The following is a 20,302-nucleotide window of genomic DNA, read 5'->3' as shown; positions in this document are numbered from 1 at the left end:
AACGAACGCCTCTGAAGACGAAAGGGGGTGCGGGAAAGCGCTGCACAGCAGCAGGACTCTGTAAACAGATCTACGGAAGATCCTCGTTGGGAAGTGAACCACACGGGACTGAGGACACCAGACAGGCTCGCCTTTGGAGCCCACAACAGAACACGCTTTCTATCACCGCCTGGCGTTTACTGTGAGGAGGTGTGAGACACTCACAGGCCCTTGGTCCATGGCTCTTTTGTTCCAGGCCACCATTCTGCCACAGCCCCACGTTTCCCTTTAACCCCCATCTTGCCCATGAAACCAAATGGCTGCAGACATAACTCTCGAGAGTGGATTTAGACCTCGGGCCCCCAAAGCAGCATTTTCGCTTTTTCCTGTCCACCGGCCTAGGGGTCCCAGCTCACTCAGCTCCCATTCACCCCACCACACAGACCCCTGTTTCTCCTCCTGTCTCCTGCGAGGCAGCATAGACCAGGGAGCCTCCCTGTAGACCAGGCTGGCTTCAGACTCACAGACATCCACCTGCCTCCCAGTCACTACCATCTCTCTGCCACCGCCCTGTCCCAGCGCACACCCTGACACCTCCCAGAAGACCCCACAGTTGAGTAAAATGGAGGGACTTTGAAGCTCCTCACACGGACCTTCATGGTCAGGCCCTGCCTTCTTCTCCCAACTCATCAGAACCCCTTCTCAGTCTCTTGAGTTTCTTGCTGCTCATCGGCATCCCTGGCTTCCTCCCCCTCCCTGCCTGTCTGTCACCTGGGCCTCTTCTTCAATGCTACCCAAGCTGAGAGTGACAGAATTACTGAGAACTGTACCCAAGGGTGTACTCCACCACCGTCCATACGGCCCTGTCTTGTTTTCCCTGCAGGACTGTTTTACAGACGCATTTTATTTTATGGCAATGCTGGGGATGGCCCCGGGCCTCACTAATGCTAGGCAAGTGTTCTTTCTACCTCTGAGACACATCCCCAGCTCTTTGGTGTGTCTCTCCTGTATCTGGCCTCCCCGGAACATGATCCCAAAGAGTAAAGGTTCTTTGGCTCAACTCCGTGCTGCGGTATGCTTTCTGCCTTGAACCAACTTCCTGGTTGGTGCTCAGTAAACACACATTAAAGGCTGCTGGAGGGCGTGGTGAGGTAGGACAGTGTCCGGATGTATTTCTGTCTCAGGTAGAAGTTCTATTTAGTATCACGCTTTAAGTTTGGGGTCAGTGCCTGGATCACACTGGACAGGTAAGCTGTTTCACAGGAAGGGAGTCCTTTGAGGGGTATGTGCTTAGAATTGAGGTTGAGTTTGAATTGTGATTTGAGTGAAGGTTAAACTTGGATAACGTCTGAAGCTAAAAAACAGAACCTCGCAGTCCGTGGCCACTGTCACTTCAGCCTAGTTTGCAGGCCCAGGAGATTTCCAAGGCCCCTCTCTGAGAGTGGTATAGACGCTCGCTGCCCAAGACTCCCAGTCATCCGCCCTCCCACCCGGGGAAAGTCCCAGACAGCTGTCAGCCTCCCCAAGAAAGAAACTGAATTTCACACAACCTCGAAAACTGAGATTGAAACCAAAAATTGGCCCATGGCAAGACACATCCTCCAGCACGCTGCCAGCTCCCGTGACACAGCTTAGCCCATGCTTGCCCTTCCTTCCTGTCTCCACCATCTCCTCGTGCTCCCCTCTCTTTCCTCTGTCCCTCCAGGTCCCAGCCTTCTTCTCTGAACTCAGTCTAATCCAATCTCTTTCTCTGTCTAACTCTACCCCCCCCCCATCTTCTCCCCCTGCCGTTTTTCATCTTAACACAGCTCAGCCAGCATCTCAGTCCATAGCTCACTACCCGGTAAGAGGCAGAAACAACAGGAAGCAGAAAGATTCCCAGAGAAAGAGGAACCAAGGAGCCAAAGATGACACAATGGCAAAATCAGAACTCGGTCAGAGAGACCGCGGCTCCGCGGATTCAAGCCTGCAGGGTGTGCTCAGGCCATGGGTCCCGTGGCCAGATCTGCCAAAGATCAAAAGAGCTAAAAGACAAGATATAGACAAGAAACCACAGGACTTTGTTGTTTGTTTGTTTGTTTTGACAGTGTTTCCTGTAATCCCTGTAGCTAAAGAGGACCTTGAACTCATCTTTCTGATGTTGCTTCCCCGTGTTAAGGTTACAGCGTCCACACCTACTTTACCTGGGACCAGGGATAGAACACAAGACTTTCTGCATGCTAGGCAGGCACTGTCCCAAATGAACCACATCCCTAGCCTTGAAAGAGGTGTTTCCTTCCTTCATTACATCTGAGCAGCTGCCAGCACTGTAGGCTCTGCCTGAAACACTTTCTCCTCTTCATTCTCCCCAGGATGCAGGTTCTCTGGGTGGTTGTAAATACTCCTCACTGGTCTCCATGGTGACCTCAGGACCTTTCTCCATTCTTCATCTTGCTTCCGGACTCCATTTTATAATATCAAAATGTAAGCGGGTCTCTCTTTTATGTACATTGGTTGGTGGCTCTCTATCATGTCAGAATGAGATTTAAGCCCTGCAGGTGAGTTCGAGGCCAGCCTGGTCTACAAAGTGAGTTCCAGGACAGACAGGGCTACACAGAGAATCCCTGTCTTCAAAGAAAACAGACAAACAAAAACAACAAAACCTGCAGGGTGCGTCCTCTGCTTACCACGGTTTTTCTTCTGCTTATTCTATATGTACCAGATGCACACCTCGGCCCAGGAGGGCTCTCTTTGGCGGCCAAGACATACTGTCCCTCCCTACCTTTCTTACCTCCATGATAAACACCCCCAGGTTCCAGGATTTCCTGTGGGCTGCCTTGCCAAGGTCCTGAAACTCTTGAGATCCCGGAAGTCAGGGCCCAGTCTCTTGGAGCTGCCGCCCCTATTGCTCGTACCAGGTGCACATAAGTGTTTATGGGATGCGGAGGAAGAGACCGGAAGACAACTGTGGAGCTCACAGCACAGGTCCCCAGGGATGGGACCTGACCGTGCTGGACACTTTGGAATGAGTGATGGCCATAGGATGTGAGAAGAAGCATTTCCGTCCGTGCCTTTCCAGCCTTCTGTCCTGCCCACATCTTCCCCCAGGCAAGCCATCGAAACTGGAATTCCTCTTTGCCAGCCTGGGTCGTGAAGACTAGAATCCTCTTTTTTCCGTGACCTAGAAGTATATTGCCCTTCCCCCACCTTAGGTGTAAGAGCTGTTCCTAACAAAAATTTCTAGCCCTAAGTCAGAGGCCTCATCCTTCAGGGTCCTGCCCCATCCGCAGGAGGAAGGGGCTGCCAATCAGAACACCATGAGAACCTGAGCCGACAGGACAGGCTTCTCTTCCCTCTCAATTGTCTGGGCCTGAGAACACCAGTGTGCCCAGTGGCCAGCCTCACTGCCACCATCACCAGCTGCAGTCTGCAACAATACTCTGACTGACGGCCATGTGACAGCAGCGGTGACATCTGAGGCAGCCAGCTGCTGTCATCTATCTTACATTTAAAAAACATGACCAAAAAAAAAAAAAACAAAACAAAACAAGAAAAACAAATAAATCATCTTTGTGTCCTTGTTGGGTTTGACTATCTACTGAAGATAGTCTAGAGTCACCTGAAAAGGAGTCTCAGCTGAAAGATTGCCCAGGCTGTGGGGATGTCTGTGTCTGTGTGTGGGGGAGGGGGGTTGTTAATTGATGTAGGAAGACCACCATGGGCGGTGCCATCCTCTGCTAAGGTGATCCTGGGTTGTATAAGAAAGCTGGATAGATAGACAACACACAGTGCCACACATCATTAATCCCAGCACTTGGAAGGTTGAGGTAGGCAATTTGTGAGTTCAAGGACAGCTAGGGTATTGAGATCTTGTCTCTGTATGTGTATATCTATGTTCTGTATATATGTATGTGTATGTATATATGTACATACATATATATACATATATACATGTACATGTGTGTAGATACATATAATAAAATAACTAAAGAATAAATTTTGAAAAAAACAAATATGTTGATGATGAAGAAGAAAAAGAAGAAGAAGAGATCTTTTTAAGAAAGACAGAAAGGGGGCTGGAGAGATGGCTCAGTGGTTAAGAGCACTGACTGCTCTTCCAGAGGTCCTGAGTTCAATTCCCAGCACCCACATGACGGTTCACAACTGTCTGTAATGAGATCTGATGCCCTCTTCTGGTGTGTCTGAAGACAGCTACAGCGTACTTATATACATAAAGTAAATAAATCTTTTTTAAAAAAGGAAATAGATTTGTTTTTTAAAAATGTCTTCACCTGTGTAGAATTCTGAAGCTTTCTCTATCCAGAACTTTGGAAGCCTGGGGTGTACATTTGGGGTGTACATAGCTCTGATTTGCCGGCACTTGCAGGGATGGGCTGAGACCTTGCTGTACATGAATGTCTTGGGGTTCTAAGAGAATACCCCCAAATCATCTTCCAGACCTAGACTGTTCTAGGACAGTGGTTCTCAACCTTCCTAATACAGTTCCTCATGTTGTGACCCCAACCATACAATTATTTTTGTTGCTGTTTCATAACTGTAATTTCGTTGCTATTATGAATCATAAGGTAAATATTTCTTTTTTAAATAGAGGTTTGCCAAAGGGGCCTCGCCCACAGGTTGAGAACTGCTGTTCCAGAGAGTAAGGGGACACTGTTAGACTGTCACACACCAGGATGCCTCAGATTCGGGGAGGGGGACTGTAATGGAACTTCTTGCCGCGAAACTGGCAGATGACCAGAAAACACAGATATCCTGGAACAGCTGTGACTTGAACCCCCAAAGACAAGAGAGGAAACGGACCTGAAGGGGTATAGGTCATTGGTGGAAGGCTTGTCAAGCATGCATAACCCTGGGCTCGAACCTGAAAAAACAAAGGTGCCACTAACCACATGCGGCTTCAGAGCCCTCCAGACGTGACCAGGGGCGACGGAGAGGGAAATGTGCAGAGAAACCTGCGAGCAGTCAAGGGTGCAGAAGGGTTATAAACCATCACTCTTCAGGGAACCAGGTTTCCAGTCACAGCCCAGCTGTACCCCCCTCATTCTCCACGAATTGCCTGTCCGTTCACTGGAACTCCTCGGCCTGACCCTGCTCCCTTACAGCCTACAGTTCCCCGGACCCGACTCCCTTTCCCAGAACGCAGTAGTGTGAGCCCCTAGCCTGCGGTTCTCTCCTAGGCCCCAGCCTTTCCTGCCTTCGACTGAAACAGCAGCATCTTCTAAGCCCTGGGGGCTTCCCCAGGCCCCAGCCCCGACCTAGAACCCGCCCGCTGCCTGCCACACTGCCGCTTCCTCTATAAAGGGATCCGAGCGCCAGCGCCCAGGACCCCGCACAGCAGGTGAGCCTCTCCGGCCCTGTCTCCTTGGGCTTACCCTGGTAACAGGCATCCCTCAGGATCCTGCCTCTTCTCTTGACCCACAGCCTTTTCTGTACAACCTGCCCGGATCCCCAGCCTTAATTGGTCTGGTCTTTGTGGCTTTGATTTTTGGTCTGTTCCCGTGGTGTCTAACTTGGTCTTATCAGCCTCCCGCCCCCCCCCCCACCCCTGTCAGCCATTCCATGTTGGTGCTTTTTTCTCTTCCAATCTTTCTCTCCTTATCCCCGCTCACTTCAGGGTTCCCCTGCCTGTCCCCCTTTCTGTGTCGCCCTGTCTCTCTGGGCGGCTGTCTCAGCTGGGAGGTAAGGTCTGTCTTCCGCCGTGTGCCCCGCCTCCCCGACACACTCTCTCTGCAGGTTCTCCCCATGACACCACTTGGACGTCTCCACCTCTTGAGGGTGCTTGGCGCCCCTCCTGTCTTCCTCTTGGGGCTGCTGCTGGCCCTGCCTCTAGGGGCCCAGGTGAGGCAGCAAGAGATTGGGGGTTCTGGGATGGCCTAGCCAACTCAGAGCCCCAGAACCCTCTCAACTGTCTTCTCTCCTAGGGACATCGCTTCTCAGCTGCCAGGACAGCTCATCAGCCCCCTCAGAAGCATCTGACCCATGGCATTCTGAAACCTGCTGCTCACCTTGTTGGTAAACTTCTGCCTCCAGCGGCCCAGTCCCTGCCTTTCCTCCTCCTTACCCAGGGGCCCAAGTAGTCTTCCCGCCTCCCCATACCAACTCTTCTCACCCCTAAAGGCAGGCACCCCACTTCCCATCTCCCCACCAACCATCCCAGTTGTCCAGTGCCTGCTCCCTCCGGGATGGAGGTCTCTGACCCTGATCTCCCCCCACTCCAATGACTTATGCCTTTTCCCAGGGTACCCCAGCAAACAGAATTCACTGCTCTGGAGAGCAAACACGGATCGCGCCTTTCTCCGACACGGCTTCTCTTTGAACAACAACTCCCTCCTGATTCCCACCAGTGGCCTCTACTTTGTCTACTCCCAGGTGGTTTTCTCCGGGGAAAGCTGCTCCCCCAGGGCCATCCCTACTCCCATCTACCTGGCCCACGAGGTCCAGCTGTTTTCCTCCCAATACCCCTTCCATGTGCCTCTCCTCAGTGCACAGAAGTCTGTGTATCCGGGGCTACAAGGACCATGGGTACGCTCAATGTACCAGGGGGCCGTGTTCCTGCTCAGTAAGGGAGACCAGCTGTCCACCCACACAGATGGCATCTCCCATCTACATTTCAGCCCCAGCAGTGTATTTTTTGGAGCTTTTGCTCTGTAGAATTTAGAGAAACTCAGAAGTTGGATTCCAGGCCTCCATCCTGACCATTTAAAGGGTTGCATCCCCACAGTCTCCAGCCTTCCCCACCAAAATAACCTGGAGCTTTCACGGGAGTCTGAGGTACTTCAGGGTACCACATCTCCCCCAGGGCCACTCCGGATGCTCAGGGGAAGACTTAAGCCTGCCTAGAAGTTCCTGCACCGAGCAGGATTTTTGTGGATCTAGGTGGGGGCAGAGACCTGGACATGAGGAGGGACATGGGGGAAGTAGCTGGGGACAGGGGAAGGTTGACTATTTATAAAGAGAAAGGTTAAGTTATTTATTTATAGAGAACAAAAAGAGGAGAGAAATAAGAATCTGTCAGGTAACAACTAGGTCCCAGACACAGAGGTGTCAGTCACCTCAGGACAGGACTCATTGAAGACAGAGCCAGTGAAAGAAGTAGATGTAGGTGACCAAGGGGTTCTAGAAGAAAGGACGAGGCTCTAAAAGCCAGCCACTGCCTGGTTACACATCCACAGGGAACCCTGCACCGTCTGTGAAACCCAATAAACCTCTTTTCTCTGAAATTCTGTCTGCTTGTGTCGGTCTTGGATTGTGGGGTGAATCTTTCAGTCTCTTTAAGGAGTGGAGCAGGGTCAGAGGCCTCAGTTAGACCATAGGTTCTAGGCAGAGGGAGGAGACATAAAGGAGCAGACAGCTCCCAGAGACATGGTGGATTCATGGGAGTGAGGCTTCATTCACTGTTGGAGGGACCCAAGGGATAAGCTAGGGAGATCAATCCAAGGTTGGGGAGAGATGAGGTTTCTGGGGAAAGTGGGAGAGTGTCCAGGACTGGGAGGGATGGGGAGGGGGACCCTTAAAAGATGTGGAGCCATACAGTGTGGGAGACACCCTGAAAGCAGGGTTGTGAGACCTACATGTCTGAGATGTGCTGCAATTGTGGAAACTCACTTGGGAGCAGAGATCGAAAGCAGCAGTCTGAGCCCATGATCAGAATGAAAGGAGAAGGCTTGTGGGGTTCGTGGATTCCCAGGGTTGAGTTCATTCCCTCGGGGGCTGCCCCATACTTGTCCGTTCCCCTCCCAAAGCCCATGCACACTCCCGAGTCTCAAGCCACCCTGCCTTCAGCCACTTCCTCTGAGAACTCAGACCGGGGGGTGGCTTCCCCTCCTCACTATCATGTCTCCCTCTTATGCCGCCAGATTTCAGAAGCACCCCCAATGCTGAGTTCTCCCCCGTGAAAGTCCAGTTTAGAAATCAAAGGGAAGTACACACAGGCATGGGCTCTGCAGAGAAACAGACAAGGATTAGCACTGGAAGGTGGAGAGGAAACAGGTTTCAGTTCCCAGGGTCCTATACACACCACACACACACACACACACACACACACACACACACACACACACACATGTTCCTGAATGGCCCCAGATTGCCACAGAATCCTGGTGGGGACGGGGAGGAGATTCCTCGATGCCTGGGTGTCCCCAACTTTCCAAACCTCTGCCCCCGCGATGGAGAAGAAACCGAGACAGAGGTGTAGGGCCACTACCGCTTCCTCCACATGAGATCATGGTTTTCTCCACCAAGGAAGTTTTCCGAGGGTTGAATGAGAGCTTTTCCCCGCCCTCTTCCCCAAGGGCTATAAAAGCAGCGTCTGCACAGGCAGCCAGCAGAAGCTCCCTCAGCGAGGACACCAAGGGGCCAGCCAGGAGGGAGAACAGCAGCTCCAGAACACCCTGGAAATAGCTCCCAGAAAAGCAAGCAACCAGCCAGGCAGGTTCTATCCCTCTCATACACTTGCCCGAGGTGACACATCTCCCTCCGGAAAGGACGCCATGAGCACAGAGAGCATGATCCGAGACGTGGAACTGGCAGAGGAGGCACTGCCCAAAAAGATGGGGGGCCTCCAGAACCCCAGGCGGTGTCTGTGTCTCAGCCTCTTCTCATTCCTGCTTGTGGCAGGGGCCACCACCCTCTTCTGTCTACTGAACTTCGGGGTGATTGGTCCCCACAGGGATGAGGTGAGTGCCTGGGCAGCCTTTACTCTCGCTCACTAGCAGAGCAGGGGAGGAGGACAAGAAGGGCAGGGGAAGGGAAGGAGGTCGGCTAATGGGTGCAGTGATGGGGAGAGTTGGGGACCCAGAGTGAGGACCACGGACCATGCAGCCAGTTGACTGTCGGGTGCAGGAGATTTGGAGAGACTGAGATGTAGGAGGCATGAGATAAGGAGGGAGATAACGGAGACCAAGCACAGAAGGCACCACAGAAAGATGCTGCGGGTTGGACAGAGGAATGAATGAAGGAGAAAAACACCAGACAGGGGGCCAAAGAGGAGCTGGAATGAGGGGGAAGGAGCAGGCAGGCTTCTCCTCTGGGGTGAGTCTGTCCACTAACCTCCTTCTTTTCCTTCACAGACGTTCCCAAATGGCCTCCCTCTCATCAGCTCCATGGCCCAGACCCTCACGCTCAGTAAGTGTTCTCAAGTCTCTCTCTTATTTAAGATGGGGGAGGGCAGTTAGACATGGGATGGAGCAGGGGGAAGAACTTAAAGCCTTGGTTTGGGAGGAAAGGGAATGAGGGGTCTAAGTGCACAGAAGCATCTGGGAAGCCTAATGGTCTCATCCCTGCCTTTGTCCCTTCCTCACCAGGATCATCTTCTCAAAATTCGAGCGACAAGCCTGTAGCCCATGTCGTGGGTAAGATTTCTTCACATGTGTTTTGGGGATGAAGGGACAGGATTTGCGGGGTGGGGGTGGTTGAGAGAAGACAGAGCTCTTAGAGACAGCAGGTGAGAGTCGGAGCGGTGATTCAAAAGCAAGGCATTAGGAGGCCGCCCGGGGCCTCGTAGCCAATGGAAAGACAGAGGGCGCCGGAACCGGAAGTGAGGTGTGGGTAGAAGTTGAGGTTCAGGATGTGGAGTGTGACACTGACTCAGTTCTCCCTCCCTCAGCAAACCACCAAGTGGAGGAGCGGCTGCAGTGGCTGAGCCAGCGTGCCAACGCCCTCCTGGCCAACGGCATGGATCTCAAAGACAACCAGCTGGTGGTACCAGCAGACGGGCTGTACCTTGTCTACTCCCAGGTCCTCTTCAAGGGACAAGGCTGCCCCGACTACGTGCTCCTCACCCACACTGTCAGCCGATTTGCTATCTCATACCAGGAGAAAGTCAACCTTCTCTCAGCCATCAAGAGCCCCTGTCTCAAGGACACCCCTGAGGGGGCTGAGCTCAAGCCCTGGTATGAACCCATATACCTGGGAGGAGTCTTTCAGCTGGAAAAGGGGGACCAACTCAGCGCTGAGGTCAATCTGCCCAAGTACTTAGACTTTGCGGAGTCTGGGCAGGTCTACTTTGGAGTCATTGCTCTGTGAAGCTATTGGGTATTCATCCGTTCCCTACCCAGCCCCCACTCTGACCCCTTTCCTGTCTACTCCTCAGAGCCCCCAGTCCGTGTCCTTCTAACTTAGAAAGGGAATTATGGCTCAGGGTCCCACTCCGGGCTCAGAACTTGCAACAACTACGACACTCAGAAACACAAGACACAGGGAGGGTCAGTGACCTGGACTGTGGGCTTCTCATGAACCACCCTCAAGGGTTCAAATGGGCTTTCAGAATTCACTGGAGCCTGTGATTCCAGACTTCCGCAAAGAGGGAGAGGATCTGGTTGCCTCTGGCTCAGGTTGCTGCTGGAGGAGATCTTAGGCCTTCCTGCCTCCAGAGCTTCCTCGCCCCAAGGCACGGTGCCCAGCCTTCCTCACAGAGCCAGCCCGCTATTTATAATTGCACTTATGGTTATTTATTTGTTATTTATTATTTATTTATTTGCTTATGAATGTATTTATTTGGAAGGCCGGGGTGTCCTGAAGGACCCGGTGTGGGGAGCTGTCTTCGGACCGACATGTTTTCTGTGAAAACAGAGCTGAACCGCCAGCTTTCCCCGTCTGGTCTCCCTGCCTCATTGCCTCCTTTTTTTGCTTATGTTTTAAACAAAATATTTATCTAACCCAATTGTCTTAATAACGCTGATTTGGTGACCAGGCTGTCGCTACATCACTGAACCTCTGCTCCCCACGGGAGCCGTGACTGTAATCGCCCTACGGGTCATTCATTGAGAGAAATAAAGATCGCTTGGAAAAGAAATACGATTTTTGTCTTGAGATGAAGTCTAAATCTGTCTCTCTGGGTCCAGATCTCAGCCTTTATACCCCTAGGCCATCAAGACCCCCAAGACCCCCGTTGAACAAAAGGCATCCAACAGCCCTACCTTCCCCCACCCGGAAACAGGAGCCTAACCTTAATTACCTTTGCCCCCTGGGCATGGGAATTTCCCACTCTGGGAATTCCAAATACCTACTGGGAAAGCACTGACTTCTTCCGGCTGTTGTGGCTCCAGCAGAGCTGGGGAGGAGCCACATTCTCAGGTACCTGAATCACAGCCAAGGAAGAGCCCCAGAGCTTCAGGTGTCTAACTGTGCACCCTGTACCATCCAACCTGCCCTTTGAACAGACTGGGCACAGTCCATGGAGGATCAATAAACACCATCCCTGCTCCCTGCTGGGCTGGGCTCAGCCAGTTCTGCCTGCCAGTCACCCGCCCTTCGTTCGTCCAAACCTCTGAAGATGGGCAAAATATTTTTAAAAGACCCAGGGCTGAAAAAGTGTGGCTCTGTGGAGTGTGTTGCGGGGGGCAGGGGGCAGGGGGATGCTCAGTGTAGGGGATGCCCTGAATTCAAACCCCAAGACAACAAAGAAGGAGCCATTGCCAGCTTCAGTTTCCCAGTGTTTTAGACAAATGATGAATGTACTGAAGTGGGTGGACTGGAAAGAGAAAAACACCTTGTTTAGATACCTCGTTTTGTGTGTGTGTGTTTTTTTTTTTTAATTACTTAATCACACATTCGGAGCCTTGGATTTGGTCCCAACACCAATAATAATAATAATAATAATAATAATAATAATAATAATAATAATAATCTATTGTTGTTGTTTTCAGTAGTACTTGCTGAAGCATGTAAGGCAGACTTTATTCAGAATCGGTTATTGGTGCAGAGACTTGCTGTAGTCTTCAGTGAGAGCAAGTGGGTCTTAAGAACCAGAGCAGGGTGGGCGTTGGGGGAAGACGAATGACTAGGAGAAAAGATAAATCAGGGGTAGGGGCACTCTGTCTAAACAGATCAGACAAGACGCCTGTTGAGACAGGCCAGGTGAGCAGACACCACCTCAGGGTTAGTGCAGGATGACTGAGGGTGATCCAATCTAGGAGGGAAGCTTGCTAAACGGACTTAATAGGGTTTTTCACTAAAAGATTTTACAAGGAAGGCAATGACTGGGTATAGGAGAAACCTGACTAGAGTTTAGCCAAAGCTGGTCACCCTCTCACCCCTCTGGAAGGCTCTTGTGCAGGTCAAAGGCACATAAGGAGTGGGTGGGTGGCCATGCCTTTAATCCTAACATTTAAGAGGTAGAAGCAGGTAAATCGTTGAGGGTTTCAAGACCAGTCGAAGAAGAAGGAAGAAGAGGAGGAGAAAGAGGAGGAGGAGATGGAAAAGAAGAAGGGAAAGAAGAAAGAAAAAAAGGTAAAGAAAAGAAAAAAAAATGGAACTGGAAATAGAACCCTAATTGGGCTCATTGTTGGTTGGGTCTTCCTGCACCCCAGTAGCAAGAGAGGGGAAAACCAACCACGTGGTATGCTGTGGGTGGGGGTGGGGTTGTGACCCACTGGGGTGACCTAGATACAGCCTGGGTTCCCCTTTGCCTCCTCCAGCCATGGCGTGGGGGGGGGGCTCCCACTTGCCCAGCTTTGCAGAGGGGTGCCTTAAGTGTGAACCAAGGGTGAGGATATTCCATTTCTAGAAAGGACCCCTAGGGCATTGGCTTTCTCCTCACACTCCTCCCTAGACACAAGTCTCCCCCATTCCTCCTCCACCATTTTCAGCTCCTTTGCTCTCTTCATTAGTCTGCCCCCTTAACATGCCTGTGGCTGACCTAAAACCCTTCTAGAAGAGCTGTGAGAGCCGGTGGTGCACACCCTCAGCCCCAGCACTCAAGAGGCAGAGGCAGGCCAATCTGAGTTTTGAGATCAGCCTGATATAATAGTGAATTCCAGGTGACCCAGAACTATATATGAAACCCTGCCTATAGATAGATAGATAGATTGATTGATTGATAGAGACAGGAAGGCAGGCAGACAGACAAACAGCTGTCAGGCAGCCAACAGCTGCAGACTAATGGCCCCACCCCACAGAGCTTTGTTCCATAGTCTTCTGGAGTTTTTCTTTCTGGGAACAAATCCTGCCTATTTTCTCTCATTGATTCTACTCACAGCAAGGCAGAAGCCAGGAGAAAAAGTGTGTGTGGGAGGGGGTCTTGTGGGGACCAGGTCTTCCTTTGCTACTTTGTGGGTTTTTTTTTCTCCCACCCTTTATCCCCCTGGTTTCACCCCCTAACACTACATAGGAGAAAAGCAAGAATAGAAAAGAAAAGAGAGAAAAGAACTAGGAAGATCCTTGAGTCTAAATTCTTCTTTGACCCACAACTGCTAACAAACCGCAATCACAACCTCCCTAAACTGCCAGCATCCTGACAATCAAGATGCCGGGAGAAGTCTTAGGGTTTAATTGTCCCTTCTTCCATCCTCTTGGACCCCTGGCCTTAGAACCTGGGCGTGGGTGTAACGGGTGTCCACAGTTCAAAGCTGGGTCATCCACACCTGCACGCACCTCAGAATAAAAAACCACATCTGCATTTCCGTGAAGACACTGGCATGGGCCAGCATAGTTTACATTCTTTATTTTCAAAATTTCTGTACTACATTCCAACCCCGCCACGCCCCCCGCTGCCCCAGGCCGTGGGGTCCAAGGCTTCCCGACCCTCCGGACACCTCGATTCACACATTCGCACCGTCAGTCGATCCTCCAGGAATACAGATGACTGTCACCCCACCATCACCGCCCCGAAGAAGGTCTTCCCTCTCCTGTAGTCCACCATGTCTGGGTGACTGATGTTGACATATATCCTCTCGCCGCTCCGGAGCTGCGCCAGGCCGCCGAACCCCACGCTCGTGTACCATAAAGACCCGTACCCGATGGGGTCCACAACGGGGGTCACGGTCTCCGCGCCCTCCAGAAGCAGCTCGGGGGAGCCCCGCCCGTAGGCGCCCCCCGCGCGGTACAGGGCGCTGCGCAGCGTGAGCGAGCGAGCGCGGCTTCGGCCGGCAGGGGGCGCCCTGCCCCGGTACCCGACATGGCAGTAGAGATAATAGACGCCGTCCTGCGGCAGCGCCAACCCGTGGGTGCGGGAAAACTGCGCACCGCTCTTCAGAAACGCTTCTTCTTGGCTCGCCTCCCAGCTGAGCCCTTGCCCGCTCATCCAAGCGCCTGCAGAGAGGGACACGTGTGAGCTCTCGGGCTGTGATCGCTAGGTCGGGGACCCGGGCGGGGTGAGCGAGGTCCTGGAGCGGAGGGGCGGGGTCTTCCCCACCCTGGGTATTCAGTGGGGAGGGGCAGGAATAACGGTGCTATCACCTGAGGGGACTAAAGTGGCGACCGGTTTTTACCTGTTTCCGGAGGAGTCCTAACGAGGGAGAAGTTGGTGGTGGAGGAGTTGGGAAAGTACCAGGAGTGTCATAGCAGAGCCAAAGGACTCGCTTACTGTGGGGGTGCATGGCTGGCATTCTTCAGGTCTACCAGGTGCTTGCTTACCTATGAGGTGGGCAGCAGGAAGCTCGGGGCTGAGGTCAGTTTCTGGTTCCCCCTTTAGCAGCTGTTGAACCCCTGAATCTGGTGTAGAGGCCACAGCTGGAGACAGGGTGGTCACCCACGCAGATGCCTCCCTAGAGGACTTTGCAACAGGGCCCTGGGATGTAGAGCCTCGATTACTGGAAGAATAGGATCTCGGAGGATGCAGACGGGGGTCAGGAGTCTCTGAGAGGCTGGAGGGCAAGGTGCAGGATGGTTTGTTGTCGTCCAGTCTTTTCTGAGCCTGTGCTCCCGGGCTAATAATGATCTTCTCAACCTGGGTGGGGGAGGGGTTACAGTGCCCAGAAGTCAGATTCGGCTCTTGGCAACTCCACCCTTCCCTCAGTAGAGTCCAGTCCTAAGGCTGGAGCCTGCTGCGCCCTCCCTAGAATGCATCCGGAAGAACAAACAAAGCCTATGTATACAGGCAGAAAGACAAGCTCAGCATATCTGGAAGAGAAGCCAACCAGGAAGGGGCTTGCGCATTCAGGCTGGGACTGTCTGGAGAATGGGCAAAGACAGAGCCAGCGTTCCCTCTGGGGAGAGCGGCAGCTGAGCCCAGTGGGCCAAAGCACAGCCATAAGTAAATAAACATCCTCAGGAGGCAGCCCTATGTTGCCCATTGCAGCCACTCACCCGACGTCCCTGATCCTGGGGCACCAAGGCCAGCACAGCCAGGACAGTGATAGGCACTGCCAACAGCAGGGTCACCAGGGAAGTAACTCCTGCCACAGCCAGCAAGAGGCAGCCCCTCCCCTGGGGCCTCCCACCCAGGCCCTGCAGTCCCCGTGTCCCCATCCAGTCTCAGAACTAGGACCAGGGCAGGGGCTTTCATACCTTAGGGGTAGGGCCACCCCTCCCTGCAGCCCCATACACCTGCCCCCTGCCCCCTGCCCGGGACTTTCCGAACACCCTAGCTCCCCTCACCCTGCTTCCTGTTTACCCAGCGCTGGGGCCAGGGTTGGGTGGTTGGATGCCTGGGTTCTCTGAACTGGGGAAGGAGATGGGGCAGAGAGAGGTTTTCAAGGTAAAGGTGAAGGGGGGAAATGAAGCCCAGGGAAGGAAGGTAGCTGGCAGAAGGACAGGCAACACAGAAGGCTGTAATGGCCAGGCAGGACTCCAGGGACCTCGTGCGGTGCTCATGCTTCTGGAACTCACCAGCCAGTGCTGGAAGGAGGGCTGCAAGCACACACACATGCACATGCATGCACACATGCACTCGCACACACGGGGGTGAGGAGATGGAGTAGGAGGCTAACAAGGGGCAGCTGTGTGTCTGTTTTACTGAGGTGGCCCTCTGTCCACACTAGCTGACTTCTTCCAGTTCCAGTCTCTACAATCAGATGGGAAAGGCAGACTCAAAAGGCAGAGTTCACGGTGGTTACGGCTTTATGAAGCAGCCTCAGACAGACACACACACACACACACTCTCTCTCTCTCTCAGAACAGAGGTGATGACTCTGTCCTGATAGAGAAATTCACACTTCACCTCAAGGGAATCTAGAATGAGCTTCATCCACTGGGGAGCATTAGATGCTCATAAATGAACGACAGGGTGAATGAGTGAGTGAATGAGTGAGTGAATGAATGAATGAATGAATGAATAAGCAATCTGTTGAATTCAGTGAACAGCAGGAACCGAGTTCATAGCAGCTGAGGGGAAGCTGACTGGAGCCTAGGGAAGAGTAGGTCGAGGATGTGGGCCGAGGTTTCAGGTCATCACCCCTTCCCGATGGCAGTCTCTGTGTCGTAGATCAGACAGCACTGAGGATGCGCAGGCCACTGGTCTACACTGGTTATTTCAGTAGCCACTTCATCACCATGGAAAAGCCCTAAGACGCCAAGGCCCCGAGAGATGAAAAGTCCGTGGTTGGAATGGCGGTGTAGCTTGGCCAGTGGGTTTGATTCTGAAAGAGGCAAAACAGCACTAATTTCAGCTTTGTACATTTTACTAGATGTAAACTTGTATCTTCCTGAGGCAAGAAATGAGGAAGCGAACACTAACTTGAGCAATTTAGAGGTGACAAGGTAATGCTCACAATTTAGAAAGATAGGAGAAGTAACCCCGGGGCTGTGGTTCACTGGGAGAGCGCCCGCCCAGCTTGCCCCAGGGCCCTAGCTTTGGTCCCAGCATTAAATCAAGCAGGCCCGATGCTGTTGCTGTGGGTCTGTAATCACAGCCGGATAATCCAAAGTCCAAGGCCATCCTTGATTACTTGGTAAATATGAGGCCAGGTTCCTTTACAGAAGGAAAGAAGGAACCAGCATTAGTTCGGGAGGCAGAGGCAGGCTGAGCTGTGAGTTCAAGGTCAGCCTGGTCTACAGAGCAAGTTCCAAAACAGTCAGTCAGGGCTATACAGAGAAACCTTGTCTGGAAAACAAAGAAGGGGGGGGGAGTCATGTGACACAGCAAAGTGTTGCTTGTAGGTCTAGGTCAGTAGTTTTCAATTTCCTAATGCTGCAACCCTTTTTCTTCCTTCCTTTCTTTCTTTTTTTTTTTTTTTTTTTTAAAGATTTATTTATTCTATTTTTATGAGTACACTGTAGCTGTCTTCAGACACACCAGAAGAGGGCATCAGATCCCATTACAGATGGTTGTGAGCCACCATGTTGTTGCTGGGATTTGAACTCTGGACCTATGGAAGATCAGCCAGTGCTCTTAACCACTGAACCATTTCTCCAGCCCTACTGCAAGCCTTTGATACAGTTCTTTATGTTGTGCTGACTCCCCCCAGCCATGAAGTTACCTCATTGCTACTTTATAACTGTATTTTTGCTACTGTTACAGACCGTAATGTAAATATCTCATACAAAGGATGTCTGATGTGCAATGGGGGTTGGAACCCATGGGTTGAGGACCAATGTTCTAGGTGATAAGACTGTTTATGGGCCTGAAGAGATGGCTCAGCAGTTAAGAGCACTTGCAGCTCATGTAGAGGGCCTGAGTTCAGTTTCCAGCCCCCCACTCAGGTTACCTGTAGCTCCAGCTCAAGGGGATCCAGCTCCCTCTCCTGGCTCCTGATGATATTTGCACTAATGTTTGTATACATACATCACAAATATAATTAAACATAAAGATAAATTATATATTAAGTATATATACTAAGAGCTTTTGGTGCCACTTCTAGGAATTGTCCCTGGGCTCAGAGACGAAAGGAGGCTCAGGTAAGAATATTACAGTGCAGGGGGCTTTGTTTACTACTTAATTACTACCTTGTGTGATCCTTTTGCTTTACTGCTCTGCTTAATCACTATCTGTGTGATCTCCTTGTTTACTTCTTCGCTTGATTACTTTTTCTGATCTGAGAACCGACCATATTTTTTGGGTGTACCTAGAATGATACAAAAGCAGACTGGGAAAGAATAAAGTTGCTTCAGCCTCAGTACAGGCTGGAGTCAGGTTGTAATTTTGTCTGTTTTTCTTTTTCAATCCTCAGTCCCTTCCTTCAGACCCTGTTGACTAACTGAGCTGGCTTGGTATATATATATATATATATATATATATATATATATATATATATATATATATATATATATGTGTGTTGCAAGGTTATGTTTATCTAAATGTTTGAACTTTGTGCATGCATGTGTGTGTGTGCTTGCATAGATTGCTCAAGTGTGCATGAGTGTGTGTGTGCATGTGTGTGTGCATGTATGTGTGTGTGTGTGTGTATGTGGGTGTGTGCAAACACGTGTGTTCTTGAGTATGAGTTCACGATCACTTCGAATGCTAGTCCCTGCCAGCCTTCCACCTCATACGAGACAGTCCTCTCTGAACATTCCGGGCCAGACACTCCCATCCCCTGTGATAGTCCATGAACTCTCCATTCTCTGCCTCCCATCTCACACTAGGAATATAGAACTTCACAAGCGTTTGCCACACCCATCTTTATGTGGGCTCTGAGGACTCGAACTCAGATCCTCATGCTTTGTATGGCCAGTACTTTTACAAACAGCTCCCTCCTCACCCAATGTTTAAAATGAAAAACAAACGTAATCGTAAAATATAAAGAAGAAACCCACTTAAGTTGTGCCCTACTTATTCTGCAGGGCAGCGGCAGCACTGGGGTAGGCTGTGGTGTGGAGTGGGAAGGAAGTAACAACTTTCCTGAATTTGGTTAACAAAACATGCCTAGGGATGGAGGCACCGGACTCACCCACCCTGCCTCCATCCTAGCTCCCAGCCTTCACCCTGTTCAAAGATTGGGGTGTTTTCTTCTAGCACCCCTTGGTCACAGTGGCACTGAGAGACCTTCACCTAGGTCCCTACTGCCGTACTGCTCAGTGCCAGAATGCTGCCTTCTGTGGGAAGTCCTCCCAGCGCCCCACAGCTCTGCCAGCACCAGCTAGTCATCGCCCACTTCCTGTCCTGCATCTGTCAGCAGATCTCGTCTGGCTACCTCAGACTCCCCTGCTCCTTAAGTAGCACCCTGGATATCCTGCCGCCAGGCACCCAGAGAGGTTACCCGAGACACCCAGAGCTGTCTGGCACTAGAGGTGCTGGGAGCACATGCCTACACAAACCCCAAGACCATGAACCTTAAGCAGACACAGCAGAAGGGGCGCCTGGAGAATCATCATCCATCAGGAGAGGCCCCTGGAGGAGGTGGACATGTTACCACTACAGGGTGGATTGGAAGGCTGGCACTGAGGGCGTAACCACCCTAATAATAGTTGGGAACCTCGAAGGAGAGATGTAACACCATCTCCTAACGGTTATACTTCCCCTCCTAGATGCGGGGAGGCGCAGAGGCAGGGAGAGAAGCTAAAACTGCAGGAAGGGGGCAGAGTCTGAGCTGGGGATGCTTCTTTCCACTCTGAACAGGTGGATGTGTCCCCTCTGTAAACCAAGAGTCTGGGTCAGCTGGGAGTGGGTGCCGATGAGAGGGGCTACCTGCTGAGATAAAGGGAGGCCAGCTATGGATTTGGAGTTCCCTGAACCCTGAAGGAATCTGTATTCGGACCCTGTCCTCTGAACTCCTGTGTCTTCATTTTGCAAAGATGTTAAAAGAATCTTCGGGGCTGGAGAGGTGGCTCAGCAGTTAAAAGCACTGACTGCTCTTCCAGAGGTCCTGAGTTCAATTCCCAGCAACCACATGGTGGCTCACAACCATCTGTAGTGGAATTCCTCTTCTGGTGTGTCTGAAGACAGCTGCAGTGTACTCACATCTATAAAATAAATACATCTTTAAAAGAATCTGCGGCTGTGAGCTGTGGCCCAGGATAGGCAGGAAGATGGTGAGCCTCAGGCCAGCCTGGGCTACACAGCAAAATCCTACAGCATGCCTCTTATAACGAAGAGGTTCTTGGTTTCACACAGTTGTCCATCAAGCGAGGGGCCTCTATCTGCCTTCAAACAGGAACCAGCAGTTAAAGAGCAGGAAGTGCTCAAGGAGAAGTTAAAACATTGTTGGTAGCCCACTATTCCACACCAGCCAAATAAGGTCTTCTCTCCTGGGGAAGGACAACCTTCTCTCTGTTTTTCCAGTGGTCCCCACACCTACTCCAGTCCCTGGCTACCTTGGCTTCACCAGCCCTCTCACTAGCATTCAGGATTGCACCTTGTTTCCAGCCTTCTCCGAGCCCCCACCCCCATCAGCCCGGAGAAGAGGAAATGGGTGAGGGGAGGACACTAACTTCTCTGCTACTTCCGAGTCTCCCTTGGCTTCTTGTTTGCTTCTTAAGACAGGGTCTCACTGTGTAGCCCTGGCAATACTTGAACTCACAGAGACCCATTTACCAGTAGCGCAGCGTTGGGCTCTCCTTGTTAAAATCCTGGGCTCCTTGGCCTGGGAGATGAGCGCCACATTATGTTATAAGACAAACATAACATGCCCAGCTCAGGGAGGACAAGGATTGTAATGGGGCCCCTTGCCTCAGAGATGGGGAACTTGGGGGCACGTGACTAACCCAAGCCATTAAGCCCAGCAGAAGA

The 20,302-nt window shown here is 51.6% G+C and overlaps 3 protein-coding genes across 6 annotated transcripts; 2 read left to right on the top strand and 1 right to left on the bottom strand.

Moving 5' to 3' along the window:
- Positions 1–5,721: 5,721 nt before the first annotated feature.
- On the top strand, positions 5,722–6,630 carry LTA (lymphotoxin alpha; the record flags this gene model as incomplete). The annotated part of the gene is made up of 3 exons (XM_080937851.1): positions 5,722–5,817; positions 5,901–5,991; positions 6,218–6,630. 3 exons carry the CDS (start codon positions 5,722–5,724, stop codon positions 6,628–6,630), a joined length of 600 nt encoding a protein of 199 aa, XP_080793977.1.
- Positions 6,631–8,468: 1,838 nt separating this feature from the next.
- Positions 8,469–10,002, top strand: TNF (tumor necrosis factor; the record flags this gene model as incomplete). 4 transcript variants are annotated; one of them, XM_080938267.1, is made up of 4 exons in its annotated part: positions 8,469–8,654; positions 9,057–9,102; positions 9,282–9,329; positions 9,584–10,002. In XM_080938267.1, 4 exons carry the CDS (start codon positions 8,469–8,471, stop codon positions 10,000–10,002), a joined length of 699 nt encoding a protein of 232 aa, XP_080794393.1. The 4 variants fall into 4 exon arrangements, with proteins under 4 accessions (XP_080794393.1, XP_080794392.1, XP_080794391.1 ...); XM_080938266.1 differs by having other exon boundaries at positions 9,051–9,102; XM_080938265.1 differs by having other exon boundaries at positions 9,048–9,102.
- Positions 10,003–13,564: 3,562 nt separating this feature from the next.
- Positions 13,565–15,165, bottom strand: LTB (lymphotoxin beta; the record flags this gene model as incomplete). The annotated part of the gene is made up of 3 exons (XM_080938338.1): positions 13,565–14,007; positions 14,332–14,644; positions 15,004–15,165. 3 exons carry the CDS (start codon positions 15,163–15,165, stop codon positions 13,565–13,567), a joined length of 918 nt encoding a protein of 305 aa, XP_080794464.1.
- Positions 15,166–20,302: the final 5,137 nt, after the last annotated feature.

Source organism: Micromys minutus (assembly GCF_963924665.1).
Source record: "Micromys minutus genome assembly, chromosome: 25".
Taxonomy (NCBI): domain Eukaryota; kingdom Metazoa; phylum Chordata; class Mammalia; order Rodentia; family Muridae; genus Micromys; species Micromys minutus.
This window is presented reverse-complemented; position numbering and strand designations above follow the sequence as displayed.